The 13,524-nt window shown below is 29.3% G+C and overlaps 1 protein-coding gene across 1 annotated transcript in view; it reads right to left on the bottom strand.

Moving 5' to 3' along the window:
- LOC111707645 (potassium voltage-gated channel protein eag) overlaps positions 1-13,524 on the bottom strand; it is a 66,573-nt gene that overhangs the window by 47,595 nt on the left and 5,454 nt on the right. Inside the window, exons 5-9 of the mRNA XM_023480777.1 lie at positions 13,427-13,495; positions 4,743-4,824; positions 4,396-4,454; positions 3,973-4,085; positions 41-189 (exon numbers count right to left, since the gene is read on the bottom strand). Coding sequence (XP_023336545.1) covers positions 41-189; positions 3,973-4,085; positions 4,396-4,454; positions 4,743-4,824; positions 13,427-13,495 — 472 coding nt within the window. The remainder of the gene's footprint in view (positions 1-40; positions 190-3,972; positions 4,086-4,395; positions 4,455-4,742; positions 4,825-13,426; positions 13,496-13,524) is intronic.

Raw genomic sequence — 13,524 nt, 5'->3', positions numbered from 1 at the left:
TTATTATTATTATTATTATTATTATTATTGCTATTATAATCCTACCATGATAGCAGTATAAAAGGTAAGGAAGAGTATGATCCAATCCCAGCTGGCCTTGAATGCACAGTAGTGTAGAAGAATGTGAGGCGGGGTGCTGGGTGCTTCTTGTCTATACTGAGGAAGGATATCAGGACCAAGGTTCATCAGCTAAATAATATCTTTGAAAGGACTGTAAGCATAATTCTAAGTGACATTCCATGCAAAAATGGCAATGCCCGATTTACAATGGTACCCGTGAATCCTTATTTTGATCAAAAATGTGGAAGATAACGTCGTTTTTCTCACTTAAATAGTGTTTATTTCTGTGAGTTTTCCCCGTTGCTTCTTTTACGCAAGAAATGCGCAAGTAAGTTTGCAGAGAACCTGCAAATGAAAAATAAACAGTTTAAAGAAACACAATCATGCATATCTCTAATTTATGCTTGATCAGACAAAGGTTTCAAGGGTACCGTTGTAAATTTGACCGCCTAGGAGGTTTTTAACAGTAATTAAAGAGTACGAAGTCCATGTTTTATGAAACAATTAAGACTTTGTAAGAAAAATTTCGCCATTTTGTAAATTAAATCGTGTCATATATAGAACTTTATGTGTTAGAGCCATTTTAAGTGATCTGCAAACACTTTTGGTTCATCAGATTTTAAAACTCTGATGGTATAACTTAACATCGTGGGAACACATTTTTCTTCGAATGTTCTATTCAGAAGCTTAAACCTTTTCCCTCCACATATGACATAAGTAGTAAATATTAAGGCTGCACACACTTTTTCTATTTCTACAGATAAGTATATATTATTTTATATATTCCTAGACTTGATATCTATATTATATATATTTACAAATTACAAATATAAAAGGATTAACAGAGAGTGAACCAGGACTATATACTCAATAGTCAATATACATCTTGTATTGACAACACAATTGCCTCCATGGGCAGTTTTTAACCAAGGGGGGGGGATCCCCCTTGAATTTAAAGTTAACTCAAAATTAACATCCGCTAGCTACAATGTTAATGGAGAAGGGGTGTGTTATTTAAACACCTCAGAAGAACCCAAACCTTTTAAAATATTGAGCTAACATTTTGCTAACATATACTTTGTTTCTTTTTTTTTATTTTTCATGAAACTAGTAAATTAATTATGTGAAATTAAAATTTTTGTAATTTTTGTTTAAATATATTTATATACATAAAAATTATATAATTCAACATTTGTTATAAAATATAAAATATTTGATATATCTGACAAATTGTAATATTTTGGAATATTGTAAGATTTTATGAAACTGTTGTGCTATAAAATAATCATCGTGCTATAAAGTTAAATTAGCTGTATATTATAGCACCGTGCTATTAAGAAATCTTTGTGCTATAATGTTAAATTAGCTGTACATTAAGGCACATGTGCTATAAAGTTTCGATTGGTTCCCGGATTTTCTCTAAAAATTTAGGATATTTCCAAAATATTTTTTGCAATTGAAATAAAAATAAAATTGAAATCAACTTTATATTTTGACTTCTGCTATTTTACAAAATACAAAACTTACTTTATCTAGAAATAAAACAAGTACACAAACGTTTCATAAACTTACCTATAGAACACTATTATTTAAGCTCGGGACAAAATTTAATCTTAAAAGGCTTTTTGATAAATAGAAAATTTCTGTTCAAAAACTTATAACACTGCAAACCAAAATAAAAGTGTTATAAATAGTTTTAGACGTCAGATTTTAGAAATGGGGAGAACTTCATGAATAAAGTGAAACGAGTGAAACAAGGTATTAACATTTCATTTTTTATTGAAATATTTTATATTTTTAATCATAGATGATGAGAAGAAGAAAGGGTTTGAATTTCTAAGATGTAAATGGATAAATTTGCTTTCTCATATTTGTGCTTAAAATAAAAAGTACAGTGTCTAGTGGTGTGTGTAACGAGATATTACTGGTGTGACCTCGTAGCTCCTCTAGTTAACGCACAAACAGTACTTTACAATATTATTCTTATTCTTAATAGTTTTGATTACAACATTTAAGATTTTAATCAAAAATTGAAATATACTTTTTTTTGATTTAAGCCATTTCTTTTATGCATCATAAGCAAATAAACCTTTCTGTGGACAAATCTCAAATTATTCCTGTTTGGATACCCACATAGTTTATTTAGAGTACCGTTGTAAATTGGGCCAACAGATCAATAGAAATTACGTTAATATTGTTTCTTTAAGTATTTTATTAGTTTTGTTGTAAACAATAAGTAATTGTAAACTAAAAGCAATGTTTAGTTAAGTACACTTTGTTCTATAGTTATAGAAAACCACAACTAGTACTTTATATACTTCCCAACATTTTAGGTAATTCATTTATACATATATTAGTTGACGTTATTGTAAAGGGAAATGTAGACGTAAAGTCAAGTGACTCTCCATTTATAGACTAGCATATCCGATATACAACGCAAGTAGAATCCAAGGGTTGTAGGTTAAATGGAATTTTCGCCTGAGAGTGGGGGGTTAATCATTTAACCATCGTTTTTAGTTCAATCAAATGTATTTGTATTTTAGTAAACTGTTTTCAACCTTTTTTATTTACAGTTCTCGAAAATAATTTTATTAGAAATACCTCTAATTACTGTAATTACAATGATTTACAGAACAAAAAGTTGTTGGTATTAATGTCACAAACATTATTCTAAAGAATTCTGGATTTGTACTTAAACCTTAACCTCTAGAATTTACCAGTTAATAAACCTTGAGATGTTTTTGAGTGAGATAAATTCAATATTGTATTATTAAGAAAACTAGGGTACACCTATATAACACATTTATATAAAACAATTGCCTTATTTCTAATTTTCTAGAATAATTATCAACTTGTAAGTTGTAACTGTATACAAAACAATTGCCTTATTTCTAATTTTCTAAAATAATTATCAACTTGTAAGTTGTAACTGTATACAAAACAATTGCCTTATTTCTAATTTTCTAAAATAATTATCAACTTGTAAGTTGTAACTGTATACAAAACAATTGCCTTATTTCTAATTTTCTAAAATAATTATCAACTTGTAAGTTGTAACTGTATACAAAACAATTGCCTTATTTCTAATTTTCTAAAATAATTATCAACTTGTAAGTTGTAACTGTATACAAAACAATTGCCTTATTTCTAATTTTCTAAAATAATTATCAACTTGTAAGTTGTAACTGTATACAAAACAATTGCCTTATTTCTAATTTTCTAAAATAATTATCAATTTGTAAGTTGTAACTGCATATACAAAACAATTGCCTTATTTCTAATTTTCTAAAATAATTATCAACTTGTAATTGTAAATCTGTTCTGTACACAGATACATGTATTTTAGCAATAAAATTTATCTTGTCTTATCTTCAAATTTTCTAATACTTTTATTTCTTCAACCTGATGCTGCAGACCTTTAATATTTCAAACTAAGAATTTTGCTGGATAAATAAAAATTTTCGGTTCCTCTAAACCCTTCCTAAAGGGAGTGTTCCAGAAAAAAGTTAATATAAAGAGTCTAAACCCGAATTAAAGGAAATGAGTTTTTACCACAAATTCAAATTTTCTAATCCCTGTATCTTTGCAGCCTGATGGTGTGTATACCTTAGATATTTCGAACTTAGACTTTTCGATAAATTAATAGTATTTAAATACCATATTCTACATTATTCTACATTATGTACACTAATAATGTTTTCTTGCCTGGTATGTTTTAATGGGGCATTCCTAGAAAAAAGATATTTTTTAAAATAAATTTCGTTTTGTTGAAAATTAAAATTCCATGTGGAGGGGGGCAGCTAAAATGTTAAATATATCTAGGAGGCACACATATGACAAGTTGTGTAAGTTTAGAGTACATGCATTGAGGCTCCAGGCCGTCATGCCTTCCCTCCCTCGAACCAATTTTACCTCCGTCACGTTAAGGCCAGCCTTGACAGGAGCTTGAGATGGAATAAGCGTAGAAGAAAATGTTTGTTTGGTTCGCGTCACAGATCTCGCCAGTTTAGCAAACTTACTCAAACCTAAACACGTGGCACTGTACACTGAGTGTACACATCGAGAATTTGGCGGATATTTTGTTCAGGTCAAAAATATATTTAAGAACTTTGACTTAATTGTGATACATTGGGTCACATAAAACTGAAAAATATATAGATGGCATTTAAGCAGTGAAATGTTACAAAGCAACTTGTTTTACCAGTGGCAAATTAGTCTATGTACAGTGAACAATTGCTGTGTTTCTTGTTCATTGAACTGTGTCAAATAAAATCTGTCGTCTTCCATCTAAACAGTTTTAAGATAATCAGTATATTGTTAATTGATAATAAATACCTAAAACTCCTGCTTCTTTTTCCTGATCTTCTATGGGCTGTTTTAAGGCGGTGATGTCTCTGTTTATTCAATCAATCAATTAACCAATCAATCATCCAAGATAAAAACCAATTTTCTTTTCCCTCATTTTGTACATAGTTTTAAAACAGCTGACTCACAATTTAGTTCAAATTTTACATAACATAAAATAAAGTAAATTATGAATTTACTTCTCATGCGGGATTTCTCGATCAATATTTTAAGTTATGGCCTAAATATTATTTTATGCATCAGTTAAAACTTTTAATTTAATTTCAAATTCGATGATAAATTGATCTTATTAAAACATAAATCGATTTGTTGATTTCCTAAAAGTACAAAGAAAAAGAACGGCAATATCTCTCTCGTTCTTAATTGGAGACACATGCATGAGCAACCACAGTGGGGTTCCTAACATAGAATTAATAATTAACTTTGTTCCTAACAATAGAATTAATTTAACTTTGTTCCTAAAAATATAATTAATAATTAACTTTGTTCCTACAAATATAATTAATAATTAACTTTGTTCCTAAAAATAGAATTAATAATTAACTTTGTTCCTAAAAATAGAATTAATAATTAACTTTGTCACTAAAAATAGAATTAATAATTACTTTATTCCTAAAAATAAAATTAATAATTAACTTTATTCCTAACAATAGAATTAATAATTAACTTTATTCCTAAAAATAGAATTAATAATTAACTTTATTCCTAACAATAGAATTAATAATTAACTTTGTTGCTAAAAATTGAATAAATATTTAACTTTATTCCTAAAAACAGAATTAATTTAACTTTGTTTCTAAAAATAGAATTAATAATTAACTTTGTCACTAAAAATAGAATTAATAATTAACTTTGTCACTAAAAATAGAATTAATAATTAACTTTGTCACTAAAAATAGAATTAATATTTAACTTTATTCCTAACAATAGAATTAATATTTAACTTTATTCCTGACAATAGAATTAATTTAACTTTATTCCTAAAATTAGAATTAATAATTAACTTTATTCCTGACAATAGAATTAATTTAACTTTGTTCCTAAAAATGGAATTAATAATTAACTTTGTTCCTAAAAATAGAATTAATAATTAACTTTTTATGGAAAACATGGGAAAAGTAAAGAAATTGTAATAGAATTAAACTCGCATTAATGAAAAACAAATAATAACGAGCAAAAAAAAAAATAACTAATTTTAATTGTATCATTTATATCCCATTGCAAACTAATCAGAAGGTAAAATTATGCGACGTTGCTTGTACAACTGTTAGTCCTCGTAGTTCCTATAGATTTGAATTTTAAGAAAAATCCGTTGTATCTGGCTATTTGTAATTCAAAGCATTTTTATTCTTCTCTTAACAGCTGTTTGAAAAGAGGAGTTATGATTCAAAAAACATAAAATATACTCCAGTTTGACATAAACACATTTAGTTTTTACATTTTAATGCTAAATAGCTTTCAAACACCAAAATATTTGAAGTTAATTCAGAACCTATCGATATACAAATAAAAATATTCCTTATATCGATTATGCAACGTTAATATGAATGTTTACATTGAGATATTTATAGTATGTATATTTATGTAATAAATAGTTAAGGTTATTATGTAATAATAGCTGAAGAGTAAATTTTAAAATCAAGTTATGAAAAAAGCTTGATTTAGAAAAAAGAATTTTGTTTTAAAAAAAACAATGTTTTTTAGCCCATGTTACCCACGGGGTACTCAAGGGTTCCCTCAAAAAATCTTAGCCCATTCGGTCCAGCTGTTTGGCCAGCTGTAGCTAACATATAAATATATATAATTTCATACATACATAAAAATATGTAAATATGAGCGAAGAGCTTTATTATATAGATATCGATAACACTCAGATACACAATTTGGTTTATTTAACCTTCATTGTAAGAAATATTCTATGCATCAAGACCAAGATTAACATATACGTTATCATTAGTTCAACATTGTCATCGGGACTATCGAATATAACTGGATGATTTTTCTACATTTAGCTGGATATATTGCTGTTTGCTGCTGATATTGGTTTCAATAATTCATAATCAAAGTTTGAATTTTTGACAATTATTTCTATTATTGTAATAAATCTCTTCTTTTACCTTAAAAACAAGTCCTCCTAGTGTTGATTTATTTTAGCTTTAAAGTTTCCTTATTCTAAATGTTTACTGCATAAAATCAATCTTGTTTCACAACTTAAATGTTAAACCTTGGAATTAGAAAATACTTTCTATAATTGAACTTAAAAATAACATATTGAACATTTGGTACAGGTACAGGTACAGTAGAGGTAGAGGTAGATGTAGAGGTACAGGTACAGGTACAGGTACAGGTACAGGTACAGGTACAGGTACAGGTTCAAATTGACCCCCCCCCCCTCTATTTCATATTGTGATAAAAATCTATAAAATTTGATACGTTTATGCTTAGGCGCTACTTCAATAATCTGCAAAAAAAAGGCAAATTTGCAATAAAACCAAATATATATTGCGAAATCTAGTTAATAAGCAAAAAAATGTGCGAAACAAAATTACACAAAACGCAACAAATTATACATTTTTGAAAAGCCCTTGACCCAGCAAATTTAAATATGCAAAAACATTTGCAAAATTTTAAAACCTAAATGTGTATTTAAGAAAAACTGAAAATGTGCAAATTCCCTTTTAAAGCGTCTGTGCAAAAATCTGTGCAAAACTTCTGTGCAATCTGGTTGTTTTTGCAATAGGCTTTCCAAAGCTTTACAATGTTAAAATCCGATGACTGGAAGTAGGTCTAAATATAGATTTTGTCTGGTATAAGTAAAATGGGGCATTTAGGCAGTATGCCTGAGGACTCATGTTGTTTGGTGTTTCCTCTTTAGTCTTTATGCGTTTAACAGATTATTTATAATTAATTTATTTAGAAATATCTTCTGCTTGCCTAGTTGATTTTTTTCCCCCGGGTAAAGATAAGAAAATAAGTACGATAAGTAATCGATGAAAATAACTTTAAATTTTTAAAAATTAAAAAGTTTCTTTTTAATAAAAGAGAATTGAAATAATAGTATTTCCAAGAAAATACCTATTTAATTCAGTTAAAGTTTTTTTTTCGTTTTTCTTAATTATTTTAGAAAAATAAATCCAAAATCCTCTTAAATAAACAAATCCAAAAGGAATATAACCAATTTTTAAAGTAATCCTTAACTCTGTTTCCCTTGAAATTACGCCTACATTTCCTTTAATCCGTATTGTCCATAGTACGTCACCAGTACTTCAGCCAATGGCAGTGAAGTATAATGGTCACGTGGTTTCCGTTTTTACCACGTGACAACGATACTGCAGTATCATTGTTATTGTTAGTATTGTTATTGTGACGTAATACGGACTATATGTAATAATATTATCAACTATATCTATTAAAAATGCAAAATGCAAAATATGAAATTATAATATGAGCAAACCTGAGATTCTCAGATTGGTTGCGTAATTGTTGAATATGATCTGTTTAATGCTAAAACTTTTATACAAAATCTGACATATGTCCTTTTCAGTATAATTTTGACACAGTTTTATGTTAATTTCTCGAGACAGAAACATAAGATAGACGTCTTATAGGTATCCTTCAAATCCTGAGATTCTCAGGTTTAATACTATACCCCATTTCATTTTTCCTTTACAGTCCCTTTAAGAAAAATTATTTGCTCAGTTGTGTTTCTCCTGGGGTATTATGTGTTTGAAAGCATGATACAAAAAATGCGTAAAATATTGAAATTATAATTTTAAAAGGCTTGAGGGTTTTATTATTATGCTTCTTTTTGCCCTTTATCTATGTGTTTAAATAAATTTAATAGAATTAAAACCACTGTATTCAAAAAAGCATTAGTTTTTCTTTGGTTTTTGTTGGTAAAGAGGAATATGTATTTTGACTAAAAAGAACTGAGCGCTAAACTTAGGGTGAAGTCCGATTCACAAGGAATAAAAATTCATACTGTTATCTTGGGCATACTATTAATCACACAAAGGGCTATGTCAGGGTCATTTAAAGTTACACAGACAGTCCCTTTAAAAGAAGTTTTTTATTTCATATTGTACACAATATATAATGTGTGTTTTCCACTTTTAATGGATCAGAAACTAATCCCAGTAGAGTTTGTTTATTATTGAATGTTTTGAAAACATTCTTGTGTGTATAAATAATGGTGGATGTATGTATTTTTGGGGACAATGTCTTGGCTGCTTAGGTCTCTTTCCCAAGAAAAATGGTTGAAATATTGAGAACCGAGGTACCTAGCGGCGGAATTATCGTTATCCAAAATATATTTTAAATAAAGAACTTTTAAAAGATTTATAACTTGTAATTTCTGAATGATTTGTATTAAATTTAATTTTATTATTTACGGGTTGGGTAAAACAATAAAGCAATCGGTGCAGAGCTCAATAGCTCTGAATAGGGATAGTTCTATTGATGTAACCACCTCAGTTCTCATATGAACACGGAGCTAAACTCAGATTGGGTAAAGTAGGACTGCCGTTCTCTTCTCTGCCTTCAAAGCTTCCAAATGCTGCGCGCTCGTCTAGCTTCTCTTTGCGCGTCGGTCAGAGCAGATTTAAATAGACTGTTCCTGACTATTTAGATTGAACTCAACTATCTAGCTGTACTAAGAAAACATAAAATTAGTATGCTTAGCATTTCCAAGAAGCCAAGTGTTATGAATTTACAGTTCGAATTTTGCCCCCCCCTAGGAGCTCCTAGGGGGGGGCAAAAAAAAATTTTTGCGCTTCGCGCAAATCTTGCCCCCCCTACATTTATTTCTGTATACCCCCTTGTAGTCTGGCCTAGAAACAGTACGACGTATTAGCTCTTTTTTATACAGCTATAGGTCGGAGAGAAAGCGGGTGGATGATTAGTCGCCAACATGGAGAAATATTTGTCGTTAGAAAATGCCAATCCAGAAAACATGCTTTGAATGTATGTTTGAACACGTGGAAAACCAAAACCATCGTTGCCCCAGATCCTAGGAGGAGAACATAGGATTGGTCTGGGTTAAAACCGAAATGAAGTGAGTTACCACCAAGGGTCTTAAGATGAAAGATCAACTCGTCGTACGAGGCGAATGAAAGGCGTAGAGTCTGCCAGAGGAGCTCCGGCTTTCCATGATTATTCAATAGTATCATTTTATTTGTTCATTTTTTACTTGTTAACACATTTTTTCCTGCACTCTGTAGATTTACTCACATCAGTTTCAGGTTTTAGATTTCCTTTATTTCATACCATCTTTATATGGTAACAATACATTTTCTCCTTCAAAGGGTAGGAAGAATTCAAAATTGTACTAGTAAAGACAAAAAAATTATTTAAAATATGTTGATATGGGTATCTGAATATTTTCAAGTGGAAATAGTGCAATTGTAAAAATTGGCCCCTTTACCCTTTCTTAGTTTCCACAACTGATCAATAATTTTATGAAAAATGTCATTTAGGGTTTACTTTTTTATGAATAAATTTTAATTTGTCAAGGCCTTGCGGAACTTTTACGGAACGATTAATCTGTATGGAATTGATTCGACATAAACGTTCCTTGATAAGGTTAAAAGAGGTTCTGCCTTTTAATTTCAAAAGTTTTTAATGGAAAAAAATGAAAACCTCGAATTTCATATTTTTTCTAGCTTTAAAAATGTTGAATTCTGGATATTTTCTCTATTGTTATTGAAGCATAAATTATCAAGTCACTATTTAGAGAAATCAATTTCACTTAGTCACTAGCTCATATGCTAAGTATCGGGTAGAGTCCAATTAAAATATATGTGTACAGTCCTACTCCTGCATCTGTACAGTACAGTACAGTACAGAACAGTACAGTACAGTACAGTACAGTCCTACTCCTGCATCTGGGCAATTTTGTTTCAAAATCTTGAGCAGCTGAGAGGGTGAAACCGTGGAGGGTGAAAAATGTGTTCGCAACTTTAAGATTCTTATAAAAAATATAAATGTTGAGAGGAAAAGTGGTTTAAATCTTGTTTAAATCTTTTCTTAAAATCAAAAATTAAAGGCTAGATGGTGCCTTGCTCTCTTTTCTTGTGCTCCCAATGGCTACCCGCCCCCCCCCCCAAAAAAAAAAGCCGCTTCTGCCTATCTATAGTCCTTTACATTTAATTTAATTAATTAACTCACATTTATGGTTGTTAATCGTGTTTGAAAACGATAAAAAACGGTCGTTTTTGTCTCGTTTTAATCATTTTTTTTCTAAAAACGATCGTCTATGAAAACGAACTGGTTTTGATTGGTTTTTTGTTCAGCTCAGGTCACATTACGAAAGAAGCCTTACTATTTGCGCAGTTAGACATTTAAATATACGCTATATAACAACAACTCCTCAACATGGATTAAAACAGTCGAAATAATTTTAAATTTCATAGATTTTGGGAAGTTTTAATTCAACTACAGTTATCTAAAGGGTCGGTAACCAAAGAGGTTTTAAGCTGTATCCTTTTCTGTGAGTTTTTTCCTAATCATAAACAAACGAACAATCAGCGACGCTGTTTTGACATGTCCCATAAATAATTGTTCAAGTACAAGAGAAAACTTGCTAAAGAGACTTCAATATGACTTCAATATGACTTTAATATGACTTCAATGGCATGTACAGAGTGGCATGTCTCATGAACACAGTTCCCCTTTACATAATGCATAAGATATCGATGTTGTGATTGTTGTGATTTCTATGTAAACGTGCAACTCCTGGATTATGGAAAATATTGAGGTAATAAAAAGATCAAAAAGATCAAACAACCGGCCCTAAAGACCCGAGAATTTCTTAATACTAAAAGTATAAAAAATGTCACGAAAAAAGGAAAGAGTTATAAATGTAAAAAAGGAAAGAGTTATAAATGTAAAAAAGTAAAGAGTTATAAATATAAAAAAGGAAAGAGTTATAAATGTAAAAATGTCACGAAAAAAGGAAAGAGTTATAAATGTAAAAAACGTTGTACACAACCCTTGGTATTGATTTCTAATATTACTATATGTCTCTATACGTTTATAGTATATAACATAATCCAGTGCCGGATATATTTATATATACCGGAAATTAAGAAAACTAATCTATATATTTGCCTTATATATATATTAATATATTTATATATAGTACTAGCTAAAGGGTCAGACGTTGCCCGTGAAAAAAAAAATTTGAAAACTATTTGAACGACTATACGCAACATGTATATGAGTGTCTTGTTTTATTACATAGTTTAACTGTACGTATTGTTTTATATATCCTGACATTGAAACCCTATTACTTTGTTCTAAATATTAAAACTACCATTTAAAACTGCGTACAATTTCTTCGATATTTCGAATTGAGTGTTAGGAATATGAAAATTTGCAAGATATTACAAATATTCGAAATGTTCGATAATATCATTCACGTTTTCTTTTTTTCTTTCTCTTCTACTTTTTTTCATTTTTTAATTCTTCCATATTTCCATTTTCTGTTTTCCATGCATTTTCACCGTTTACCCTTTCATAAACTAAATTAGAAGTCATAAAATAATGTTACGATAACTAATTCATCAAAACAAACTACTCAAACACAAATGCTAATGATTGAAATTGTACTTAAATGTGTCACGTTCAACTAAAGTAGATTTAGTTTTAGATTAAAATTATACTTAAATGTGTTACGTTCAACTAAAGTAGATTTAGTTTTAGATTGAAATTATAATGAAATGTGTCACGCTCAACTAAAGTAGATTTAGTTTTAGATTGAAACTATACTTAAATGTGTTACGTTCAACTAAAGTAGATTTAGTTTTAGATTGAAAGTATACTTAAATGTGTCACGTTTAACTAAAGTAGATTTAGTTTTAGATTTAAATTATACTTAAATGTGTCACGTTTAAATAAAGTAGATTTCGCTTTAGATTGAAATTATGCTTAAATGTGTCACGTTTAACTAAAGTAGATTTAGTTTTAGATTCAAATTATACTTAAATGTGTCACGTTTAACTGAAGTAAATTTCGACTTAGATTCAAATCTGACATTTTTTAAAAACTGTTTTCTGTTAAAGGTTGCTTTTATAAAACTTTGTAATATTTTTATCCTAAAAAATGCGATTTTACCACGTGTTCGTTTAGACCCTGAAAGAAAATGAACCAAAAACGAACCAACCTAAAGGGGATGACTGGCTATGGTAGTTTAACTGAGAATGTAGTATTGTAGAGAAATTTGATAGAATTCATTTAGGACATATTAAACGTTTTAATGATTTAAGAGTTTGAGTGCAAAGTTTCGAAATCATCCATTTGGGTAGTTACGTCTTGAGAATCGATTTTTTTAAAAATCATTAAATAACGACGACAAAAAATATAACAAATTCAAAATTGGTTTAATTAGTTGTTTAAGAACAGGTTGAGAAAATAGAAAATTGCGGTATCGAAAAGTAAGAAATCTTATTCAGTTACTTGTTTCTTTAATGTCGCAATGTTCACAAAAAGTTTTCTTTTGAAAAAACGACATTTGAAGAATTTGTAGAAGTCTATGAACAAATTCGTAAAGAATAAGAAATTCATTAAAATGATGAAAAAGAAATAATTGACTCTAATATTGATTTATTAACAAATTTATATTGAGAAATATGTTCTTAAATATCTAATTAGTTTACTGTCGATTTTTTTTACATTTTTTGTTACTTAATCATTAAAAAAAATCAATTTTCAAAATGTAACCGGACCCACATGGATGATTTTATACGTCGAATTTTCGCTCAAACTTAGTAATTATACATCATTAAAACGCTTTATATTTCTCAAAGAAACCTAACAATTTCTCCACAATATTACATTCTCAGTTCAACTACCAAACATTGTCGGTCACTCCCTTTAATGCACTAAATCCAGAACTCACCCATTCACTCCCCCATCTCCTGAACAAAAACTCTCTCTACCCCCCCTCCCAAAATTTGTCAAGTAAATCCCTCCCCCCCCCACAGCTTTCCAAAGCAATACTTACTGTTTTTTCTATAAAGAAGAATTTCAAATTGATCCTGCACATGGTGCTCTAGGGCTTCATCGATCCTTCCTATAGATAGATAAATAGTTAGATAGATA

The sequence above is a fragment of the Eurytemora carolleeae genome, unplaced genomic scaffold, assembly GCF_000591075.1.
Source record: "Eurytemora carolleeae unplaced genomic scaffold, Eaff_2.0 scaffold790, whole genome shotgun sequence".
Classification (NCBI taxonomy): Eukaryota; Metazoa; Arthropoda; class Copepoda; order Calanoida; family Temoridae; genus Eurytemora; species Eurytemora carolleeae.
This window is presented reverse-complemented; position numbering and strand designations above follow the sequence as displayed.